The following is a 23,297-nucleotide window of genomic DNA, read 5'->3' on the forward strand; positions in this document are numbered from 1 at the left end:
CACGCACAGCAGCTGGCTTCGTAGAGCAGGATGCATGGCACCCACTGCCCCAGGCTCTACGGACAAGCCCGCGGCCGAGCCCTGGCACCGGGGGGCCGCGCCACGCTTCCTGTCGGGCCCAGCCAACCACTCCTTTCGAGGCCAGAGGCCAACCTGCTGCAGGGGCTACTTGCAGAAAATCGGAGGCACAAGGCACACGACTCACAGCTTGCTTTCCTAGGTGCCCGGGGCCAGAGGCCGACCCACAGCAGGACAGGGCAGCCTCCCCGTCTGCACGCTGGGGAAGAGGCCTGCCTGCCACTTCCGCCAGTGCCTGCAGCTCTCAGTACACAGACCGACCACAGACCCGCCACTCGCCAGGCCACGGGCTCCTGACCCAGCTCGCCAGACACAGGCGTGTGGCTTCCCGCTGCTGTGTTGCTGTGGATGACCCACACCTGCCTGGGGCCACAGCCAGGCATTTCCATGGCGTCCGTCGAAGCCAACCACACACACACGCATGCGCGCACACACACACACACACAGACAGCATTTCACTTGTGGAGAAATGGACTCAAGAGAGAACTTTATTTTGGTGCAAAAAATGTTGGAAATCCAGAGCTTTTCCTAATTAGAATTTTTCAGGAACTCTCTGAGGAACCCCCCATGTGCACAGATGTGAAAACTGTGCCAGAATAAACTTGTCCTTGGACTGCATTTTCCGTGAAATTCCGGAATCCCCGTGCACGTGCAGGGAGACCACTGAGCAGCACGTTTCCCACTGACAGAGCTTTTTTTTTTTTTTTTTTTTTGACAGGTAGAGTTATAGACAGTGAGAGAGAGACAGAGAGAAAGGTCTTCCCTACGTTGGTTCACCCCCCAAATGGCTGCTACGGCCGGCGCTGCGCTGATCCGAAGCCAGGAGCCAGGTGCTTCTCCTGGTCTCCCGTGGGGTGCAGGGCCCAAGCACTTGGGCCATCCTCCACTGCACTCCCTGGCCACAGCAGAGCTGGACTGGAAGAGGGGCAGCTGGGACTAGAACCCGGCGCGACAGGGCTCATTTTTAAATCAACCTTCCAATGCCAAAATAAGGGTGACGAGAAGATAGCGACTCTGCCCACAGAGCAACGTGACAAGATGACAAAGGACTCTTCATTTGGGGCTTTATTTTTTTTCTTTTTAAGTTGCTACAGAGCTGAACAGAACTGGACTGGTCTTCCACGGCGTCGTGAGTTCACCGTGGAGCCCTCCCAACCAGGCTCCCACCTGCCAGACCCATCAGCCGAGAGCTTCCCTCCCGCCCTTCCCCACCCCGCCTGCCGCTCCTCCCTCCTTAAACTCCCGGCCGTGACTCAGCGCGGCTGCGGCCTCAGGCCCCTGCCGGCCGCGTGGACGGGAGCCCCTGCCTGGCACACTGGCCGCTCGCCTCCGCTGAAACGGGCGCCCGGAGCCGTCACTCCTCAGAAGAGGCCCCTCTGTGACGCGGAAACTCCTCCTGCAGCTGCTGCCCAGGAGTCCCACGCGCGGGAGCCTCCGGAGACGGAGCCACAGCCCTGCAGAGGCCATGCCAGCTTTGCGCCTGGGCCTGGGGGAGCACGGATGATTTCCAGGCCACGGCATTAACTGCACTCTCGTGACAAAAAGAAAACATGAGATGAAATACATTAAATAAGTTAAATATGCATTAAACATCTCTGAACAACAGTTCGATTTCACTACATGAACCAACAGTAATTCAGCGTGGTCCCTTTAAGAGAACGAAGCGTTGACTTGTTTGAGTGCTGGTTCAGCCAGCATGGGCCTCCGGGTTGAGACGCTGCTGTCCGGGCGCCCGCCTCTTTCCACCAGTCCCAGGGAACAGACTGAGGACGCGGAAGAGCATCCGAGGGAGGGAGTGGGCAGCGGGGGCTCCCAGGCACAGGGGCTGCTGCCACAGCGCCGGCACCCAAGGCAGGGAGGGGCACCCAGGGCAGGCAGGGGCACCCCGGGCAGGGAGGGGCACCCCACCTCGGCACCCCGGGGAGGGAGGAGCACGCCAGGCAGGGAGGGGCACCCCGCCTCGGCACCGGCGGGCAGGGAGGGGCACCCCGGGCAGGGAGGGGCACCCCAGGCAGGGAGGGGCACCCCGGGTAGGCAGGGGCACCCGGGCAGGGAGGGGCACCCGGGCAGGCAGGGGCACCCGGGCAGGGAGGGGCACCCGGGCAGGGAGGGGCACCCGCCTCGCAGCACCGCCCGAGGCCCAGCGCGCTGAAACCTCACCACTGCGGCAGCCCTCACAGCTCCCTCGTCAATGCAGACCACTCATCCCCCGACCACTGACGACGCAGTGCTCCCTTCTAAGGATTGCTAGAGTATGTTATATTTGTGTGTGTACTTGGGCGTGTGTGTACGTGGGGGGTAGGGGTAATTTAAAGGCAAGACCTGTGAGATGTCATCGTAGGTTAATTTCTTTTTACACAAGGTTATGATCGATTCAAATCCCATGGCGTGGTAGACCCACCCTCCGCGTGCTGCCTCTACAAGGCGATCTTCCCTACGATCACCCCCACGATGAAGAACAGGACCACCAGGGCCAGCAGCCGGGCACTCAGACCCTCGTCCTTCCCGGCGGCGGCCAGGGCCGCGATGGGGCTGTTGCTCTGTGCCGTCTTCCTCAGGCGAAGCCCGTCTTCTTCCTGCAGAGACAGACAGGGCCCGGGAAGGGCGGTCAGTCAGACAGACAGACAGGGCCCGGGAAGGGCGGTCAGCCAGACAGACAGACAGGGCCCGGGAAGGGCGGTCAGCCAGTGCGTGCGGTCTCCCGGATCTCACCCCCAGGAAGGGCCCTCTTCCCTCATCTGTCCTGTGATGCCAGCCCCCTGCCCTCACGGGGCGCTCCCTGGCTCTCTATGCCTGATGTCAGCCCCCTGCCCTCACGGGGCGCTCCCTGGCTCTCTATGCCTGATGCCAGCCCCCTGCCCTCACGGGGCGCTCCCTGGCTCCCCGTGGTTTACAGGGAGGTCTCGGGCCAGCGGGGCCATGTGTACCCTGTCCACGTCTCCCAACTCCTCCTCTCCCCTAGCCCAGCGCTGATTCCTCTGTCCTCCACGCTGAGAACAGGCTACCCTGGTCATCGATTCCTGAAACAGAGGAGCACCAGGAACAAGGAAGCGGGGACCTGGGAGCCCTGAGACGCTCCGGGAGGAGCCGGCCCACCAGAACACAGCGCGCTTGCAGTATTCAGCCGTGACTGGACGTCCAGCACTTTCCATGTAAGGCTCGGACTTCTCATGAACAAAAGCAACATTCTTTCTCACAAATACAAAGATGCGTGACCCCCTCTCCCCCCCCAACGACCAGGCTGCGTCGGGGCGGAACCTCTGCTCCTCCCTCACCTCTGGGCCCAAGACAGCAGGGCACGCGGGGCCTGCGGCCGGGCCTTCCATCCTGCCCATCTCCTGTCACCACCCCATCTGCACCCCACAGCCCCCTTCCCCTCTCCTTCAACCCACGCGCCTCGCAGGTGCAGAGGCCACGGGCAGAGGAGCCCACAACGCTGACTTTCCCTGCAACTCGCTGCTCTGCCTGTGGACCGTCTCGCACCCGGACAGGCCGCTGTCTGTCTCAGTGTCTCCTTGCTACTCCATCCACAGAGCTCAAGGGCAGGGCCTGCTCACAGCAGAGACTCAGGGACATGTTGGCCACACCCAAGGAGCCAGCGCAAAAGAATCAGGGTCTGGCAAGACAAAGAATCTTCCAACGGCAAGACTGTTCTGATGATATCTTAGACACCTGCTCACGGGGCACGGCCCATCTCAGTTCAGTGACAGCACTTGCTGTCCCTCACTTGCAGGCATGCAGAACCGTTTCTGGAGGGAGACGTACTTAGGGAGAAGCTTCAGGCCTAGCTCAGCTATTCAGCCAAGAAGCCAAGTGCCGGCTCCCTAACCTACTCCTCGCAGAGAGAAGCTGCGAAGAGGCACTGAGACGGAGCCGCTTCCCTCCGCCTGCCCCGCTGTCGGAACGACCAACTGGAGTGCGTCTTTCCTGTGCGCCTGGCGCCACGGCAGCTAAGACTGAAACCTGTCCCATGCTCGCGTGGCACGGTCAAGACAAGAGCACGGGCAGGCCTAAGAAGTGGAGCCAAAGCACCCACCGTCAGGTGTTCGGGATATTCTCTCCAGTACCGTGTGGGGAGCACACGCAGACCTCTGTAGCTGGAGGGGCGTTTGAAGCATTTCAAATGGAAGCCTGACAGACGCTGTGCCGGGCACAGGCCGAGGTCACTGGCACCACAGGCCTCCGTGCCACAACACAACCGGCCGGCGCCACGGCCACGAGCTGGAGTCGGGGCCCTCCCTCCACAGCCCCACCTCCTGCAAACGGTGAGAACACCCGGCGCCACCAGTCTGAGGGACCGCTGCTGCTCACACTGCTGGTCTCCGAGTCAGGACCACGTCTGTGTTAAAATGGACCACAGGTGCGGGAGTTGGCCCCGCAGCCGTGCACCAGGTAAGACACAGCCCACACCAGAGTACCTGGGTTCAATCCCCAGTTCCAGCTCCCTGGGAGGCAGCAGGTGCTGGCCCAGGTGACTGGAGTTCCTGCCATGCCCGTGGGAGACCTGGGTTGAGTTCCAGCTCCCAGCTCTGCCCCAGCTGTCTCGGGCACGCGGGGAATGAGCCAGCAGCCTGCAGCTCGCTCCCCTCGCCGTCTTCAGCTTGGAAAGCAGCAGAGGACAGTCAGAGTGGTCTCCACCCCAGCGACTGAGGGGCAGCGGGGCCCGGGAAGCATTCGAAATGACCAATGGCGTCTTACTTTTAGCCTCCAATTTTACTTTCAGTTTTTCCTAAAGCAGCTTTTAAACAGTCGAGAACCTTCTGCTGAGGGGACAGTGGTTCTTCACGCGAGGGGGAGTTCCAGATCCTTCTGAGATCCTGAGGAAGCCAGGAAACCTGCCCCCCGCCCCCCGAGTTAAAATGGACAAAAGGCAAAACCAGGGAGCCTCATCTGGCAGCCAGGCCCTGTGCCCTCCCCTCGCAGACCGTCGGGGGAAGCGGTACCTTGAACTGCCTGTTCTCCTCCTGCAGCCTCTGGACTTCGCCTCGCAGCCTCTTACACTCCTCCATAACCTTCTTCACCTCGGCGTCGTCCACAGAAGAGGTCAGGGATTTAGACGCTGCTGGCGTCTCTGTCTTTGACGCAGCAGCGGAGGATATGATTTTATTCATTTCTACATCATGCTGTTCAGAAATAAACAAAAGCCCATGTGTCACCAACCAGGTAATAGAGGACGTTTTTACACTTCTCAGGAAACACCACCCGCAGCAGCGTTTCATCCACACCGTGAACTGTCACGCTTGGTTCTAAAACGGATCACTGTGTCTAGTAACTTCACAGTCGAAAGCAACAGGGCCCTAGCAATCATGGACAAGGACACACCATGGAGTTTGGCTGAGACCAATACCGCAAAGAGAGAGAGAAGGGCTGTGGATTTTGCACCATCAAATCCTGTCGTGCAAAAATTAGCACAGGGTGACTGTGCAAGCTCCGAAGCCTGAGCCACAGGAGCTGCACACCCCCAGGCCCAGCGGGCAGGGGTGGAGCCCAGGGAGAGGGTGGAACAAGGCTGGCATCTGCAGAGGCTGAGCCCCAGCAACGCCCTGCTGGGAAGGGCTGTGGCCCCTCCTGAGCTCACCGAGGACAGGGCTGGAGTGGGGGCACGCGCGAGTGCTCTGCGGGTCCAGGGGCAAATCACCGTCCTGGGGCACGTCTGGAGACACTCCTGGCTGTCACGACGGGGCACTGCCGGGCACTGCCGGGCACTGCCGGGCTTTAATGAGTGGAGGCCAGGGAGGCTGCTGAACATCCCTCAGCGCTCAGGACGGCACCCCAGCCCGGCCCGGAAGTGCAGCATCCCCACGGTCACCGGCGAGAGGCCAGGAACCCTAACGTGGAAGCAGATGGGGCTGAAAAGGGCAAGCGGGGCCGAGGGGCTGGAGAGGCGGCACTGGGCAGGGGTCCTGGGCACTGCACAGCATCCGCCAAGGACCACGGTAACGGGGAAAGCGGCCCGTGGCTGGGTCTCGTCTGCGGTTTTACCGCCACCTCTAACTCTGCCAAGCCACACGGGCACTCAGGGATTTATGACATTGCCGCAGCCAGCCAACAGGCTGCAGTCCCGAGGGGAAAACTGTCTCCACCAGCTGCCCTTTCACGCGGCCGGGGGCCGCTCTCCGAAAGGCCCACTTGTTTGTTGACCTCAGCTTATTTTTTTCTTCTTCATACATTAGAGGAAGAAAACAATTTGCCAACTTAAATCGAGGTTTTGCAGGAGATGGTATGCAAATAAGCATCAGCTTGCAACATTCAATTTCCATTAACTATCGGTATACTTACTGGTTTATCATTGTCTGCCGGCAATTCAAACACACATCTAAGTTTTGAATCCATAAGGTCCTCCGGTTTTGCCTCCTTCCACTAAAACAATTTAAATTTCATAATCAGGACATTATAAAGCTGCTGGAAGAATAATTTCTTCCTCTAACTGACAATTTCAGAAAAACACTGAATGAGACAGCCCTGATGGTATCAAATACAGAACTGAGTCTGCTGACACTTCAGCATTTTTAACACGACAGGATGAGAAGATGAGACGCGCCAGCTTCCCCGCACACGGACTCCACCCCCGAGGCCTCGCCCCTGACTGCAGCCCGCGCAGCCCGGGCTGGTCTTCGGGGCACAGCTGCAGGACACTGCCGCCCGCTAAGCCCTGGCCGATCTCCAGCACAGGGTCCAGGCGACCAGGGCACGTGAGTGTCTCCTCACGGGGGACGCCCTTCAGGGACAGCTGGCACAGACGTCGGGGAGCGGCTTCGGCAGGGCCCCCGCCACTCCCACCAGCCTGAGGGGGGGTCACGCCCCAGCTTACCGCTGTTCTGAGTTACAGGCCAGCACAACTGCAAGGCCATGACACAGAGAGGAGACAGACCCTCACGCCCACCCCCAACCACCAGGAGGCACCCAGGCAACACCAGTGCCGAGAACCACGACCAGGGAACCGGCTGCCAATGTGATGCCGCAGGGCTGCCAGGCAGGCGACGGCACCGACACCGGAGAGCCCTAGCTTCCAGGGGGCGTCCCGGAACACTGCGCGGAGAAACCGCGCAGCACAGTGCGTGTGCACCCTAAGCACACGTGGGGTCACTGCCGGACGCTGACTCACCGGTGACAGACTGCTGGCCAGCCGCATGGTCTGTGTCTGATGACTCAGAGGATCACGGATCACCAATTAGTCACGGGGGCAAATACTGACACCAGGGGCTGGCAGTGCCAGAGGCACCGCGGCAGGGAGCACCAGTGCCACGACACGCCTCCTCGGGTGAGGGCCACGTGCCACCACCCACAGATACTCCTGCCCAGAACAATGCAGCCTCGACTGGTCACGAGGACGTCGCGGAGGAGCACGGGACACGGGGACACGGGCGTCTGACGAGCCACGCGGCCGCATGCCGACGGCCTGAGAGCAGGGGAAACAAAGTGGGCTGGGGTCCTCCACTGGAACCGAAAGGGCCCAGGGCCGTTTCTGGCCGTAACTCGATGCTGCTGACTGTGGCCCCGTTTACCAGGTAATCACGCTCAGTGAGGCGCCTCCTCGCAGCGAGGACAGCCCCGCTGGGCCACGGAAGCAGCTAGCTGCTCTTGCACGGCCGCACGGAGGGGTGGCGTCCTGATGTCTGCATTCTACACCCAAGTGGCTCGACAGGACAGAAACTTCAGGCGCAGAGGGGCAGGCCACTCAGGACGCCCACGTCCCACTCAGAATGGTGGTGGCGTTCTAGCTTCTCTCCTGCTGACCCAGCTCCCTGCGAATGCTCCTGGGAAGGCAGCGAGTGGCAGCCCAAGTGCCTGGGCCCCTCCTTGTGGGAGCCAGGACAGAGGCCCAGGCTCCTGGCTCCAGCCTGGCCCAGCCTTGGCTGTCGTGGGCATTTGGACAGGGAACTGGGGGAAGGAAGATGTCTGTGCACACACGTGTGTGTGCGTGTGCACGCGTGTGTGTATGTCCCTGTCACTCTGCCTCTCAAATAATCAATCTTTTCTAAAAAGAAAAGAAAGCCTATGACAGAGAGGAAGCAAAGGTGGCAGGATACTAACAAAGGGTCAGTCGAGGCAGCGGCTGTAAGGAGTGGTCAGTGCACTGTGTTTTCACCTTTCTGTGCATCAAAATAAAAACATTTAAAAATAAGGAAAAGCACAAGGCAGTGCTTGCTCTGACCCAGTGTGAAGGAATCACAAATCACTTTCAGTTTGTGTTCATTTGTGTATTTCCAAAATTTCCTGCAGTACATTTTGTCTAAAATTTCTTTTGGACTCATAAAAGTCACAGAGCCTGTGGAGTGACCGTCCACATACATGCAGCACTCAGACAGAACAAGCACCCGGCACACTTAATCCTCGCCGCGCGGGCTGTATTTTTAGCCTCATTTCACCGGGAAACCAACACCACAGAAGTTATGAAAGCTGCTCAAGGCCACAGCGCTAGCAGAAGGCAGGACTCGGCGTCAGCAGCGAGAGGGCCGCGCGGCCACGCCAGGCGCCGGTGCCCGCGGACGCTGTCTTCTGTGTGCCCCCAACCTCCTCGACCACATGCTGGCTGAGGCAGAGAACACAGTCCAGGAAACAGAGGAGCTGGCGAATGCCCAATAATCTTCTACGGACAGTGGACGGCCTGTTACCCCAGATCTCTCTCAAACTCAAAAGTACCGGCTCTGCCTTCATTCTCTCTCCAAAAGTTAACCATCAACGGAGATGTCAGTCATGCTCCAAGTGCAAGGGGAAACACTGTGCGGCAACCCCGGGCAGGAGACGGCTCCACAAAGGAGCCTCTGGGTGACACTCGGCGAGAGGAAGCCCAGAGCTGCCCTCCTGCCAGGCCGTGGGGCGCTGGGCACTGCACGTCTTGTCTATGGCCTGCGATCCATGCTCAGAACACCAGGATGCTCTGTGTGTGAAGTTTACTTCGGAGAGAATTTCCATTATAATCTTTTCCCAGAAACATCAAAAATGTAACATCACTTATTTATTTTGTAAAAAATGAAGTCATTTTAATTTTACCAAAAATACACACAGCTGAACATGTGTTTAAGCAAGGGGGAAAATGAAGAACGCAGGGAGGAACAACAAGGCAGCAGCGCACTGGGACCAAGCGGGGGACAGGGGGAGACGGGGGAGACAGGGGGAGACAGGGGGAGACAGGGGAGACAGGGGGAGACAGGGGGAGACAGGGGGAGACGGGGGAGACGGGGGAGACGGGGGGAGACGGGGGAGACGGGGGAGACGGGGGAGACGGGGGAGACGGGGGAGACGGGGGAGACGGGGGAGACGGGGGAGACGGGGGAGACGGGGGGAGACGGGGGGAGACGGGGGGAGACGGGGGGAGACGGGGGAGACGGGGGAGACGGGGGAGACGGGGGAGACGGGGGGAGACGGGGGGAGACGGGGGGAGACGGGGGGAGACGGGGGGAGACGGGGGGAGACGGGGGGAGACGGGGGAGACGGGGGGAGACAGGGGGAGACAGGGGGAGACAGGGGGAGACGGGGGAGACGGGGGAGACGGGGGAGACGGGGGAGACGGGAGACGGGGGAGACGGGAGACGGGAGACGGGGGAGACGGGGGAGACGGGGGAGACGGGGGGAGACGGGGGGAGACGGGGGGAGACGGGGGGAGACGGGGGGAGACGGGGGGAGACGGGGGGAGACGGGGGAGACGGGGGAGACGGGGGAGACGGGGGAGACGGGGGAGACGGGGGAGACGGGGGAGACGGGGGAGACGGGGGAGACGGGGGGAGACGGGGGAGACGGGGGAGACGGGGGAGACGGGGGAGACGGGGGAGACGGGGGAGACGGGGGCCCTCACAGCCCTCCTGGGGCGGGGGGGAGCACCCACTCACACAAGACACAGCCGTGAGGGCAAGGGGAGACAGGGGAGACGGGGGCCCTCGCAGCCCTCCTGGGGTGGGGGGGGAGCACCCACTCACACGAGACACAGCCATGAGGGCAAGGGGAGACAGGGGAGACGGGGGCCCTCGCAGCCCTCCTGGGGCAGGAGAGGAGAGGGGGAGCACCCACTCACACGAGACACAGCCGTGAGGGCAAGCGACTGCTGAAGCACACGGAGTTTGCAAGCCAGAGAAACACAGTGCTCCAGGACACAGAATAGAGTGTTATCACAGGCAGTCAAAGCACACCCCCCCTGAGAAGACCGCTCCCCTGCACACAACTTTCACGCTTTGGCACGCATGCACCCGCCATTCTGTGCCTAATTGGGCTTGTTACGATTATTACTGAAAAAAGTAAGAAGCATTCAGTACTTACTACTGCTTCCATATCAGAAGTGTCAGTTGGAGCAAACATAGACTGAACCATAAACTTGTGCTTACTTTTCTCATTGGGGTCATAATCGAAAGGCTGTAACATCACTGAGAAAGAAAATATTTCATTAGGAGGGTCAGAGCTGGGTTATCCGCGCCACTCGTCACGCTAGTGCTTGTCCTGTGCCTGGGAAGCTGTTGCCCGCGTCCTCTGATCTGAGCCTTCGGGCCAGCGCTGAGGGAGCCGGTGACCGCACCTTCCCCGAGCCGGTGCAGAAGGTCAGGGCTGGGTCTTCCGGCTCCCAGCTGTGCATCTCTCAATCCTCCAGCCTACCCTCGACCCGGCGGCAGGCCTCGGAGGGCAGGCGGGCGAGGCAGAAACCACAAGCCTGCTTCTGTTCCAAGCACCTTTCAGAACAGCAACAGAACAATCCGGAACATGGAAGGAACTGTTTCAGCTTCTCTCCACCCCATTTCCTCCTAGTTCATCAAGGTAAAGCTTGAAACACAAAGCTGCCACCAGAGCAGGAGGATATGCAGAGAGCACAGGAAAACCCACAGCTCACGGCCCCTGCTCCTCGCAGGCACCCGGAGGACACCCCCCACCCTCACCAGGGGTCTGTGGACCAGCAACAGCCACAGCCTCCGCTGCCCTCAGCCTCTCCCACAGGGTAGACGAGGGCCTGCCCCGCTGACGAAATGATGGCCGCTTTAAAATCTAGTCTGCTGCAGGACTTGGGCTAAGCCCTCATCTAGTGAGGTTCCCTGAAACACAGCTCCACCTGCGGGAGAGGCCTCCTGGGGCCCTGCCTCCAGGCGGGAGCCGGCAGGGACCTGGCACCTCCATGTGGTGTTGCCAGAACGGGGCTCCGGGCTTCGGATCAGGAGGCCGTGTGACTCTGATGCCCACTTTCTGAAGCCCAGAGAAGTGACCCGCTATGCCTGAGGTCACACTGGGGAGAGGGCAAAGCCAGGCCCCAGCGGCCTGCCAGGCGAGCCCTTGCTCCCGGCAGGCGCCCTGAAGGACCTCCTCGTCCTCGTCCTCGGTCCCTCCCGCCGGCAGTGCTCCCCGTCCCGTGCTCCTCAGTGTCCTCTGAAGCTCATCTCGACACTGCCCAAGGCCAGCACTCAAGGTCCCGGGCGGCCAGGGAAGGGCACTGTCTTCAGCCCTGGTCCACGGCTGGTCCACGCCGGGGAAACCGGAGGCCCCACAGGGGAAGCAGCCGAGACCTCTGACTCCCGGCGGCCCCTGCACCCCACTGGACACGCCCACGACAGGGACTCCGGGATCTGCACTGATGGGGAATAGAAAACGCCAGCTTCCCTCCCCCGACTCGGGAGATGCAGGACAAAGAAGGTGCGTTATGAGCTCCCCACACATCAGACCGAGAGCACCGGCCGCCCACAACACTCAGCAGAGTGCTCTGAGCTACAGGACAGAATTCAATGCACACTGAAGAGCAAACCTTGCACACACACAACGCAGCGTCTAGCCAAGGGTAACTACAATAAGGACATTTGGTCTGAACCTCAAAATCCAAACAGTGTAACCATCGGCAGAGAGAAGGAAAGCCACTTAGGAACAAGGGCCACTCTTCTCGGAATCCTATGCCTGCAGGCACAAAGGCGTGGTGCACTCTGGACAATCCGGCCCTCACTAGTGGCTTTCTTTTTAAAAACTTTTTACTAGAGAAAGAGAAAGACAAAGACAGAGATAGAAACACAGAACAAGACAGAGATCTTGCAACCACTTAGTCCTCAGATAGGCTGGCCCAGACTGAAGCCAGGAGCTTAGAACTCCAGCCTGGTGTATCACGGGTGCAGGGGGCCAGGTACATGGGCCATATTCCTCTGCTTTCCCAGGCTCATCTGCAGGGAGCTGGCCCAGAAGCAGAACAGCCAGGACCCAAACGGACACTCACACGGGATGCAGGCACCGCAGGTGGCAGTGTAACCACAGTGCTGGCCTCCTCGGACACCACTGGGCTGACAAGCGCTCTCCTGTGGATGGGCCGTCACATCCCTGGGCTTGACATCTAACCTGAAGGACAAATGGCCAGACTGCAGTCAACACCACGGGCATGTGTGGAGGGCACAGCGTGTCTTCTCCGACCCCAGGACTGCAAGGAGGAAGAAACACCAAGGAGCCCATGTCTCCCGTGTGCCATGCCCGTGTCTCCCGTGCGCTGTGTCTGTGTCTCCCGTGTGCCGTGTCCGTGTCTCCCGTGCGCCGTGTCCGTGTCTCCCGTGCGCCGTGTCTGTGTCTCCCGTGTGCCGTGCCCGTGTCTCCTGTGTGCCGTGCCCATGTCTCCCATGTGCCATGCCCGTGTCTCCCGTGTGCCGTGCCCATGTCTCCCGTGTGCCATGCCCATGTCTCCCGTGTGCGGTGCCTGTGTCTCCCCGTGTGTGGTGCCCGTGTCTTCCCGTGTGCTGTGCTCCTTCCAGGGTGGGACTGTGAACTCTTTTTTGGAGTCAGGACAGCCTTCACTGCTCACATTCATGTTTAAGTCAGACTGAACTTAGCTTTGAACATTTCAGGTCTTGCTCGGCTGAATCCCAGTCTCAGTCTGAGAAAGAAAAGGACCACGACTGGACCACAGCCCCAGGACGTGATCAGGGCGCAGGTGTGGTGGTGAGAGCAGCCTCAGGCGGACACGGCTTGTGCTGCAAGAAGGCGGAACACGAAGAACTGACGGCCACACAACAGGCGGCAGCCAACAAACCACTCCAGGACGCCTGCCCACTCCTGCCCCCCGCCTGCCCACTCCTGCCCCCGCCTGCGGCAGAGCAGCTGGGCACTCTGCCCAGCGCTCGCACACCGGCCCTTCCTCCTCAGCCCCCACCACGCCCACCTCCCCATCGCCAACACCTGGACGCTGCCTCCGGGGTAGAGAGGGAACCTCCCTCTCCTGGTACCATTCACAGCCCAGGGAGCACGGAAGGCCCATTCCTCTCCAGTCCCCCCACTCATCCTCGCGGCAATGCATCAGAGCTGTCCACGTCCCTTCTCCTAGACGAATGTGAGCACTCAGAAAGCCAAGTGGCCTCCTTGGGTGGCATGCTGGCATCTGACAATGAAGCCAGAACCTCCACCAGTCCCTGACTCCAGATCACATGGCCACGTCTCTGGTTCTCAAAGTGAGGTCTGCAGATGCCCACAGGTGGACCCCATGACTGTGATGGCAGTCACAGATCACAGGACTGCAGGCCTTCCTGGGTGTGGACAGTGAACCAGTGGTGCCAAGCAACACGGATCAAGGCTGTGGAACTGAACGAATCTGCACTGTTCCACACTCCAACTTTTAAAATGTCAGTTTCACTTGAGAACCTCTTCGGGGCCTGTGCTGCAGCACAGTGGGTAAACGGTTGCCTGTGACGCTGGCATCCCATATGGGCACCAGTTTGAGTCCGGCCGCTTTACGTCTGATCCAGCTCCCTGCTAATGCACATGAGACAGCAGCAGCAGATGGCCCAGTGCTTGAGCCCCCGCACCCACCTGGGAGACCCCAAGGAAGCGTTTGGTTTCAGCCTGGCCCAGCTCTAGCCATTGCAGCCACCTGGAGCGTGAACCCGCATACGGGTCTCTCCCCCTCTGCCTCTCCCTCTCCCTCTGCAGCTCCGTCAAATCAGTAAGTACATCTTCAGGAAAAGCAGCAGCCTATCCCTGGGGCCGGCGGGGCGGCACGGCAAGCCACTGCCTGCTGGCACCCCACACTGACGTGTCGTGCAAGTCTGCCTGCTGCTCCAGTCCAGCTTTTCTGCTAATGTACCTGGATGGTGGCAGGCGATGGCTCCAGTACCCAGGCTCCTGCCTCCCACATGGGACGCAGCACGTGGCTTCTAGCTTTGGCCTGGCCCAGTCCTGGCTGTTGCAGCTAATTGGGAGGACAAACCAGTGGATGGATGGAAGATCTCTCTCTCTTTCTTTCCCTTTCTCTCTCACTCTCTCCCTCCCCTCCGTGCACCCTCTCCTTATCTTCAACTTCCAAAGAAAAATAAATCTTAAAAAAAATTCCTGATGAAGCAATAAAGCTGTAATCTGACTACAGTTCTACCCTGACCACACGTGCTCTTAACGCCCTCAGGTGAGCAGGCCCCCTCCCGTCTCTGGGAAAGCACCTGAGGGGGCTGTGAGCTGAGCCAGGTGCTCTCCCCAAGGTACACCTTTTCCGCTTCAAAGAACCACCGACTGACAAAGCCTGGTTGTTAGGACCTGGGGACACGGCATGGGTGTTCTCAAAGATGAAGAAAACAACTTACAGCAGCTGTTGCCAATGACAAATTCACACTCTTCAGCAAAACTAATAAACATGGAAAACCTGCATCTGCCCCCAAAAGCTGTGCGTTTTCCAAAAACTTAAGACTTCCCTGCGGACATCAGTGGGGACGGCAGTAAATGACAAGTATCTGAAGCTGCATGACGAAGTATGTCAACACGTGGGAGATCCGTGCAGCTCAGGGAGTGTTTTCCAAAGGACCCACACCTGGTTCACAAAAAGCATCCCAAACACAGGAGACAGATGTGCTGTAGAGGAGACTCCACACTGCACCAGAACCTCGCAGAACCACCTGTGAGGCGCTGGTGCGCTACCACAGGGAACGTCTCCCCTCTACAGCTACTGGCTGTGATTAAACCACTTCACATACCTTCACCAAAGCAACATAGCACCATGGGATGCCAAAGCAGACGAGACGCCAAGCCATCTTCTGTAAAAACGAATGTTAAAGAAAAATGCACACAAGTATAAAAAAAATGCCAGTCTTCTCACTACTATTTTTGAAGTTATTTTTGTATTAAAAATACTACTCTAACAGGTAACTGATTCACTACTGCCAACTTAACCAATTAACAGTCCGGAGCTGCGTGGAGCCTTACCACATGTGCTCCTGGGACATGGAGGGGCACAGGTGCTTACGGCCGTGCACACTGCCAGACGGGACTCGCTTCAGGAGAGCAGGAACCAACACGTGCCGCTCACGACACACACTCGAGTCACTGCCGCTTCCCGAAGCCGCCGCAGGCAGAGCGCACGGCCCGGCACCACGGGGACGGCACACGGCAGCTGCCCTGCTCTCTCGGCCTCGGGGCCCCGTCTTCAGAATGTCTCACAGCCTCCACCAACTCACTGCTAGATGCCTCCCAACGTTCTCCCACTTCTCCACCGCAGCGACCCTGCATGTGCACCCCACAGGCCCCAGAAAGTTCACCTCCCCCGGCACCTATTTACACACGAACTCCTCTGACCAAAACCGCCTAGAAAAGGGAAAAACAACAACAAAAAAGCTATTTCCTGGGCGCTGATGTCATGGCCCAGCAGATGAAGCTACAGCTTGCGACACTGGCATCCTGTGTCAGAGTGCCAGTTCAAGTCCCAGCTACTGTGCTTCTGATCCAGCTTCCTGCTAATGAGCCTGGGAAAGCAGCAAATGATGGCGCAAGTACTTGGGCCCCCGTCACGCATGTGGGAGACATGCAGGGAGCTCAGGGCCCCTGGCTTCGGCCTGGTCCAACCTCTCCAGCCAAATGGGGGTCAATTAATGAAGAGAGATCTCTCTGTATCTCTGCCCCTTTCTCTGTCACTCTCCTCTATCTATAAAGAAACTATTTCCAAGTAAGAGGCCGTCAGTTCAGCGCTTCATGAGCCGGTGCTGACAGATTACTGCCTATTTCCCAACACCAGGCCTCTCTCCTGGACCGAGAGTCCGCACACCAAGTCCCTTTATCTCTGGACCCAGCGACGTTCTCTGGCGATTACCAAAGGCTCCGCTCACCACCGTCAGCCCCACCTGGAACATTCCTTTCAGTTCTCCCTCACCCTGCTCCAGCCTGTGCCACACCCTGCAGGGCTGGAGGTGTCCTGCAGCTCCCGTGTGGCCGCCTGGGGGCCTGCTGAGCCCAGGCCACCAGGACCACCCGCAGCATTCCTGAGCTGGCAGGGCCGGGGTGGGGGTGGAAGGAAGCCGCTCCCGGCGGGCCTGCCTCTCGCTTCCAGTGCACTGAGAGCAGGATGGGGCGTTTCGGGCGCTCGCTCACCTTCCACCAGCTCTCAGAGCACCCTGAATCACACCGCCTCTGCAGGTCTCCCAGGGCAGCCCGCACGGAGGACAGCCGCGGCCACCCGCTCCTCACACAGCCTGCCTATCAAGAGGTTCCCCACCACGCTGTGCACTAGGGTCTCAGCTTGCTGGAACCTGATTACAGATGCACCCAGCCAGCAACCAGAACTCGGGGTCCACAGAGAGCCAGCGGTGCCACCAGGAGGTGAGAGAGCTCCAGCCTGAAGCTAGAAGCTGCTGCCTTGGTCCATGTGTGAACACGTTCTGTGCAGACCACAGCTACCTTCTCAGGGGCCCGTGATGAAGCCAGCCAGCAGACATCAGCCCCACGTATCTACACACCCCAGCTGTCTCCGTGCATTCTGCGGCAGACAGCCCGCTCCTGCTGGACAGGCAGGCGAGCTGCCCGACGGCTGCGTCCCCTCCAAGGGCGGGCGGCGCAACACACGGGCATCGGGCAGCCAGCACGTGCACGCGCCCATTTTCTGAATACTTTTTTAAGCAATCTTGTTCAAAAACCCAACACACTGTCCCAACTCCTACTAGACACAGAGGCGGAACGCCACACGCCTTTCTCCGATCACTCCTGAGCTGCAGGCAGAACGCCTGCCGCAGCCGCTCGCGGGGGCCTACACACCGTGCCTCTCTGACATGCCCGCGCGCTCCCGCCACTGCTCTCTGCACACGCCTGCCTGCGCGTCCGCTGTGCCCCTGTGATGGGCCGTGCGTTTCCAGCACGAGGCTGAGGTGCCCTCGAGTGTCCGAGTGTGCCACGAGTGACAAGAACATCGCTGTGCGTTGCTTTGCTTGCTCTGCACTTCTCTGTCACAGAGCTGGAGTTCCTTTCAGCTAAGTAGGATGCACTAAATGTACTCAAGAAGTCTCCGTGCTGGGGCTGGGGCTGGGGCGTAGTGGGCTAAGCCTCCGCCTGCAGTGCTGGCATCTCACGTGGGCACGGGTTGGAGTCCTGGCTGCTCCACTTCTGATCCAGCTCTCTGCTGTGGCCTGGGAAAGCAGTAGAAGATGGTCCAAGTCCTTGGGCCCCTGCACCCATGTGGGAGAACCTGGCTCCTGGCTTTGGATCGTTTGGGCAGTAAATCAGCGGACGGAAAACCTTTCTCTCTCCCTGTCTGTAACTTTGCCTCTCAAATATAAAATTTAAAAAAAAAAAGTCTTCTTGCTATTTGAAAATGTAAAGAATAAATAAACTGTGTCACAGTCAATTCTTCTTTGAAACCCAAATATCATTGTAAACTTGAAAAAACATCGTCAGGGTTGGGTGTCTGGTGCAGCAGCTCACTCATTGCTGCTTGGGCTGCCGCGTTCCGTATCGGTACCGGGTTCAAGTCCCGGCCCTGCTCCCAATTCCAGCTTCCTGCTCATGTACACCCTGGGAGACAGCAGGTGGCAGCTCAGGCACTTAGTCCCTGCCACCCACGGGGGAGGCCCGGATGGAGTTTGTGGCCCAGCCCTGGCTGTTGTGGGCATTTGCGGACTAAAACAATGGAAAGAAGATCTCTCTCCACCTGTCTCTAACTCCGCCTTTCAAATAAAATGAACATAAACTTTTAAAAAACTTTTTCGAAAGACAATTAAGTTGAAATTTTGTTAGTAATTTTCTTTTTAACCAGAATCTCTTTGTCTTTTACGTATGAATGTGAGTTGCTCCTTTCTGAGTAGTAACCTGGTTTGTGGAAACCAGCCACGAGGCAGCTCTGCCTGTCAGGGACTTCCACAGCAAACGCTCACGGAGACCACGGAGACCACGGAGTGCCCAGACTCCCCGGGCGCGCTCAGTCAGCACTTGATGGACAAATGCCCGGCCTCTCCAGCTGTGGGTGCTGTGCAGTTACACCCTGGTCCTACCCGCCCCAGAGCTGCTGCCCAAAGCTGGCTGGCCCAGGGCCACCAGACAGTCCCATCAACCTGAGGCAGCAGTGTCTGGAAAGCCTCCTCACCAACGGCAGCGCTGCCCAGTTACAGCGACTGGCCGCCTCCTCACCAACGCCAGCACTGCCCAGTTCCAGCGGCTGGCCGCCTCCTCACCAACGCCAGCACTGCCCAGCTACAGCGGCTGGCCGCCTCCTCACCAACGCCAGCACTGCCCAGCTACAGCGACTGGCCGCCTCCTCACCAACGCCAGCACTGCCCAGCTACAGCGGCTGGCCGCCTCCTCACCAACGCCAGCGCTGCCCAGCTACAGCGGCTGGCCGCCTCCTCACCAACGCCAGCACTGCCCAGCTACAGCGGCTGGCCGCCTCCTCACCAACGCCAGCACTGCCCAGCTACAGCGACTGGCCGCCTCCTCACCAACGCCAGCACTGCCCAGCTACAGCGACTGGCCGCCTCCTCACCAACGCCAGCACTGCCCAGTTACAGCGGCTGGCCGCCTCCTCACCAACGCCAGCACTGCCCAGTTCCAGCGGCTGGCCGCCTCCTCACCAACGCCAGCACTGCCCAGCTACAGCGGCTGGCCGCCTCCTCACCAACGCCAGCACTGCCCAGCTACAGCGGCTGGCCGCCTCCTCACCAACGCCAGCACTGCCCAGCTACAGCGACTGGCCGCCTCCTCACCAACGCCAGCACTGCCCAGCTACAGCGACTGGCCGCCTCCTCACCAACGCCAGCACTGCCCAGCTACAGCGGCTGGCCGCCTCCTCACCAACGCCAGCACTGCCCAGCTACAGCGGCTGGCCGCCGTTCCATCGGAAGAGTTGCTGACACGCCCCCCCGTCCTTGGGACTCCGCTGGAAGAACTTCGTGCTCCAAGTGGGACTGAAAACAGTGCCGACGAGGGCTCTGTGAGGGTGCACACAGCTCCTGACTCTGTGAGCTCTAAGTAAAAGCAGATTCAGACACCAGGAAAACTGTGAGTGTGTGTCTAATCCGTCTTCAGCTCCCAGGGTTCACTTGGTAAAGGTACCTGCACCTGAATACTGGTATCCTGAAGGACTCGTCCCAGCCCACCCCCGATGTTTGCATTTCTACTCTGCTTGGTACACGGGCAACCAATGTGCATAACTGAACCGCAAATGGAAGCATGCTTGCTACTTTAGTGAAATTAGAATTCAGTGAAGGTTATAAAAATATTAAACTTAATATTGTGCTACAGGAAGCGTAAGTATTTTTGATGGGCCCATAACTTTACCACTTCACCTGCCGTATCGGCTGGCAAACGTGGTTTGGCATATTAATGGAAAACCCCCTCATTATTAAACTCAGTATTAAAAAAAATTTCACAACCACTAATGGCTCACCACAAAGACACTGTCAGAAATTATCTGCCTTCAAAATATCCCCTCCATACAGTTCGAAAAATAGATTTAATTTTGCAAAGCTAGGACAAACAGGGAGACCCCCACTGCCACAAACAATTCATTAATTCGAAGTTCTATCTTCCTCGCATCTGAAATCTCAGGAGGAAAAATCCAATCTCCTCTCCTCCAATCTCCAGTTCAGTGTGCCTATTTTGCTGAGGTCCAGATCTGAATAATTCAAAACCATCCCAGGTAGACGGTCCATCACAGGAGCAAGGGCCAACGCCGAGGCCCCGGGGCTATTAAAGCCACAGCTGCTGCCGGCCCACGGGCACACACCGGGACCTCAGATCCCGGATCCTGCAGCCCTTCCTGGGAAAGTCCCTTCCCCACCACCACCACGTCCTGACGCAGCGCACGCAGGCTGTGCCTGCCCTTGCAAGCTTCTCGGAAACCCAGGCTCTGAAGAAAAGAGCAGTGCCGGTCACAGCCTGCGTCCTGAGGCGGACGGCGGCCCCTCGATGTCGGGTGAACCTGCAAGCTGAGAGGCGCTCACGGGGCCTCGCTCCAGGGTCGTCGCTCTCCCTGTCCCCACCCACATCCCTGTGCCTGCCCTCGAAGCAGACGCACGCCATCAGCACCCTCATCCTCTCCCCCGCCCCGCTCCCTCCCTGTCCTGGCCTCTCTGTAAGAGAATGATCTGGAACCTTCTCTGGCAGCCAGCACATCCCAGGGTTTGGGAAATGGAAGAGACGCACGAGTCCCATCCTCCCGGGCACGCTGTGACGCGGAGGGTAGGCAGGGCGCAGCCTGCCGTGTTTTATCTGACGGCCACCTTTTTACAGAGAGCTTCAAAATTTACTAGTAGTTTTTCACGATAAAATAAAGACATATCATAGAAGAAAAAGCATGACATTCCTCTCAAAATTAGGAAAGTTATGGAATTAATTTAGTTCTAGAAGGCAATTCAAATACTATACAATCCGTCTTCTCCAGAAACCAGCTCGTCCGCAAACTAGAACAAGGCACCCTACTCACACCTGTGCTCTCTGAGCAAACAGCCACCCGCCCCCCTCCCAGGTGAGAGAATGAGAACCTGCGAACTTCGGCAGACTGGCCGGAGCCGGCGGCCTCTGCGCACAGCAGCCTTGCACGCAGCTGGGGAGAAAGGAAGCTGGGGACAGTCCCTCTCCCTAAGCACTCTGGGCACTCCACAGACTCAGCACGACATCGCTGCACAGCTGCATTTAAGAGGACCTGTGGATAGGACAGTGCCTTCTGTCCCAAGGCCGCCCCATCCTAGGGATGCGAGGACCCCTGGCCACAGGCAGCTTCCCCTCAGGCACTGAGCTAAATACAATAAAAACAAAAGCGCCTCCTCTCAGCTACGGGAAGGCTCCACAGTTACTGTTCAGGTCCTTCATCCCCAGATTCTACGTTAAGCTGATCTGTGAGGGGCCAGCCTCCAGCTCTGCTGACACAAAGCCCTGGGCCAAGACGCCCGCCACCACGTGGCCTGAATGGCCACGGCCTGCTTCCACGCCTCGCCCTCTGCTCTGCAGGGAAGTCACAGCATGCCACCTTGGTCTTCCCTAAGCAGCCAATGACACAGCAAAGCCAACGTGGGAACAGGAGAGGACTGGATTCTCTGACTACACGCACACTTGTGTTTAGCACCAGGAGCACCCCTGCGCTGTCCAAGCCCTGCAGGGACCACTCCAGTCAGAAACCGGGCCGCTCCCGCCCTCTGCTGTGAGAATCTGACTTTCACCTGTTGACAGCTCGGCTCCAATTTCACATGGACAGGAAATCGAGAAGGGAAACAAGCAATTAAACGAGGGGACTCAGACCTCATCACCCTCACCGGAGACAAAGCCCTGAAGCCCGACGGGGGAGGGGGCTGGGACTCGCCCCTTCCCCAGAGCACGCATCACGGCCGGGCAACCGCGCGCTCGCTGGCTTCCTGACCCTCCAGCCACCACACTCCTCCTCCGCCCCAGTCACAGAGCAGGTAGCAGAAACGCCAGGAGCTCATCTAAGTGCGGTGCCAGCACCCAGAAGCCCCTCGGCCACTGCCGGCTGCCACCTCCTGACCTCTCAGAGCCCAGAGCAGTTCACGCAGCCTGAGGGAGAAGCTCCCGGCGGGGAGAGCTGGCGTGGGTGCACCCTAAGGAGAGACCAGTGGCTGCAGGCAGCAAGACCTGCAGAAATGATCAGATAATGAAACACCTCCCACCTCTCCAGAGAGGTGAATCATTTTCTTTCAGGTGTCAAACGAGTAAGCTAAATGCACCACAGTCAAACTCTATCATGGAAAAGGCAGCAGGAACTCATCTAAAATGAGCAGCAGCGTCTAAGGACACAGGCGCCTCTGTGACCCCGAGTCACCAAGGTTTAAAGGATAAATACAGACTTCCCCGAAGCTCCTGCCCGGCTCCAGGAGTTCTAATGAGCCACACGTGCACTTCATTTTTGAAAGACATTTAAAAACTCCAAGCCATCCTTACACCTCTCCAATTCTGAAATCCAGTCCTGAGTGCTCTCCCTGCACCTTTCCGAAGTCCGACTTGGGAAAACACGTGGCCTCCCAGACAGAACCAGGGCTCCGAGGGCTGGGCCACGCGCAGCGTGCGCACGGACGGCACCCCAGCTCCCTCAGCCGGCACGACTGGCGGAGTGCCGGAGCCAGCCCCTGGGAACAGCGCGCACTTACGTGAGGAAACAACTCCATTTCACGTTCTCCCACAAAGGAAAGTTCAGTAGCGCTTGCCTACCTACTGCTAAAGGGCGGGAGTGAACACCACACTCATTCTCAAGTCAAGGCTCAAGTTACCACTTTAATTTTCCTCCAACTATTGGGGCGCAAAGGCTGTGAGCATTAAAACAAAGAGGCAAACAAAAGATGGAAAACAAATGGTGAGAGGACCCCCTGAGCTCCTGAACCGCGGGTGGGGGAGACGCCCACCCTGCTTCTGCTCTAGGCCGGCTCTGGGGCCCGCGGGCCCGCCCTCCACCTCTGGCCTCTGTACCTACCAGACACGTTAATGGAGGCCCCTGCGTCAATGATCCCGCTGTTGGGCCTCACGCAGTACCTGCGCGGTGCCGTCGTCTTCACTTTAAAGCACACGTTCCGGTCTGTCGGGTTGCCAAGCTTCAGGTTGGTGGTGACGACATCGGTGAAGGGCCCTGCGGAGTGAGACACAGGCTGACTGGATCGGCCAGTCTCCGGTCCGGGGACCACGCGACATGGTTAAGGGGAGACGCGAGAGCCGAAGTCCTCTAACAGGGACAGATGGGAGCGATGGGCTGCGGGTGCTGGCAGTCCTTCACTGCGACCCACACACGGCCCCTCACCGAAACCCCAACTCCACGATTCCTGCTGTCTTGCAGATGAGGAAACTGACACAAGGAGACAGGGACTTGTCCAAGCCTCCATGCCAGTCAGCAGCAGTGAGGATCCACCCAGTTCTTCCCTTTGCCAAACACTGGTTCCCACAGCGGGGAGCACACACAGGACTCCACTTGGGTCCAGAGTGGCAGTCAAGGGCAGGGTGTGCCAGGAGCAGCAGGGGCAGGGGAGACAGAGGCGCAGGGGTCCACGCAGAGCTGCTGCTGGGCCAGTCAGGGGGCTGTGGGAGAAGCGCCGGGCCCTGCA

The 23,297-nt window shown here is 59.0% G+C and overlaps 1 protein-coding gene and 1 long non-coding RNA gene across 2 annotated transcripts in view; one reads left to right on the forward strand and one right to left on the reverse strand.

Moving 5' to 3' along the window:
- Positions 1-537: 537 nt before the first annotated feature.
- Positions 538-2,553, forward strand: LOC138844182 (uncharacterized). Its single transcript, XR_011379725.1, has 2 exons — positions 538-2,112; positions 2,149-2,553. It is a non-coding gene; the product is annotated as an uncharacterized lncRNA (long non-coding RNA).
- VAPB (VAMP associated protein B and C) overlaps positions 2,404-23,297 on the reverse strand; it is a 47,296-nt gene continuing 26,402 nt past the window's right edge. The window contains exons 2-6 of the mRNA XM_070051394.1: positions 22,676-22,828; positions 10,333-10,436; positions 6,358-6,438; positions 5,022-5,201; positions 2,404-2,654 (exon numbers count right to left, since the gene is read on the reverse strand). Coding sequence (XP_069907495.1) covers positions 2,496-2,654; positions 5,022-5,201; positions 6,358-6,438; positions 10,333-10,436; positions 22,676-22,828 — 677 coding nt within the window. The 3' untranslated portion in view covers positions 2,404-2,495. The remainder of the gene's footprint in view (positions 2,655-5,021; positions 5,202-6,357; positions 6,439-10,332; positions 10,437-22,675; positions 22,829-23,297) is intronic.

This window comes from Oryctolagus cuniculus, chromosome 11, assembly GCF_964237555.1.
Source record: "Oryctolagus cuniculus chromosome 11, mOryCun1.1, whole genome shotgun sequence".
Classification (NCBI taxonomy): Eukaryota; Metazoa; Chordata; class Mammalia; order Lagomorpha; family Leporidae; genus Oryctolagus; species Oryctolagus cuniculus.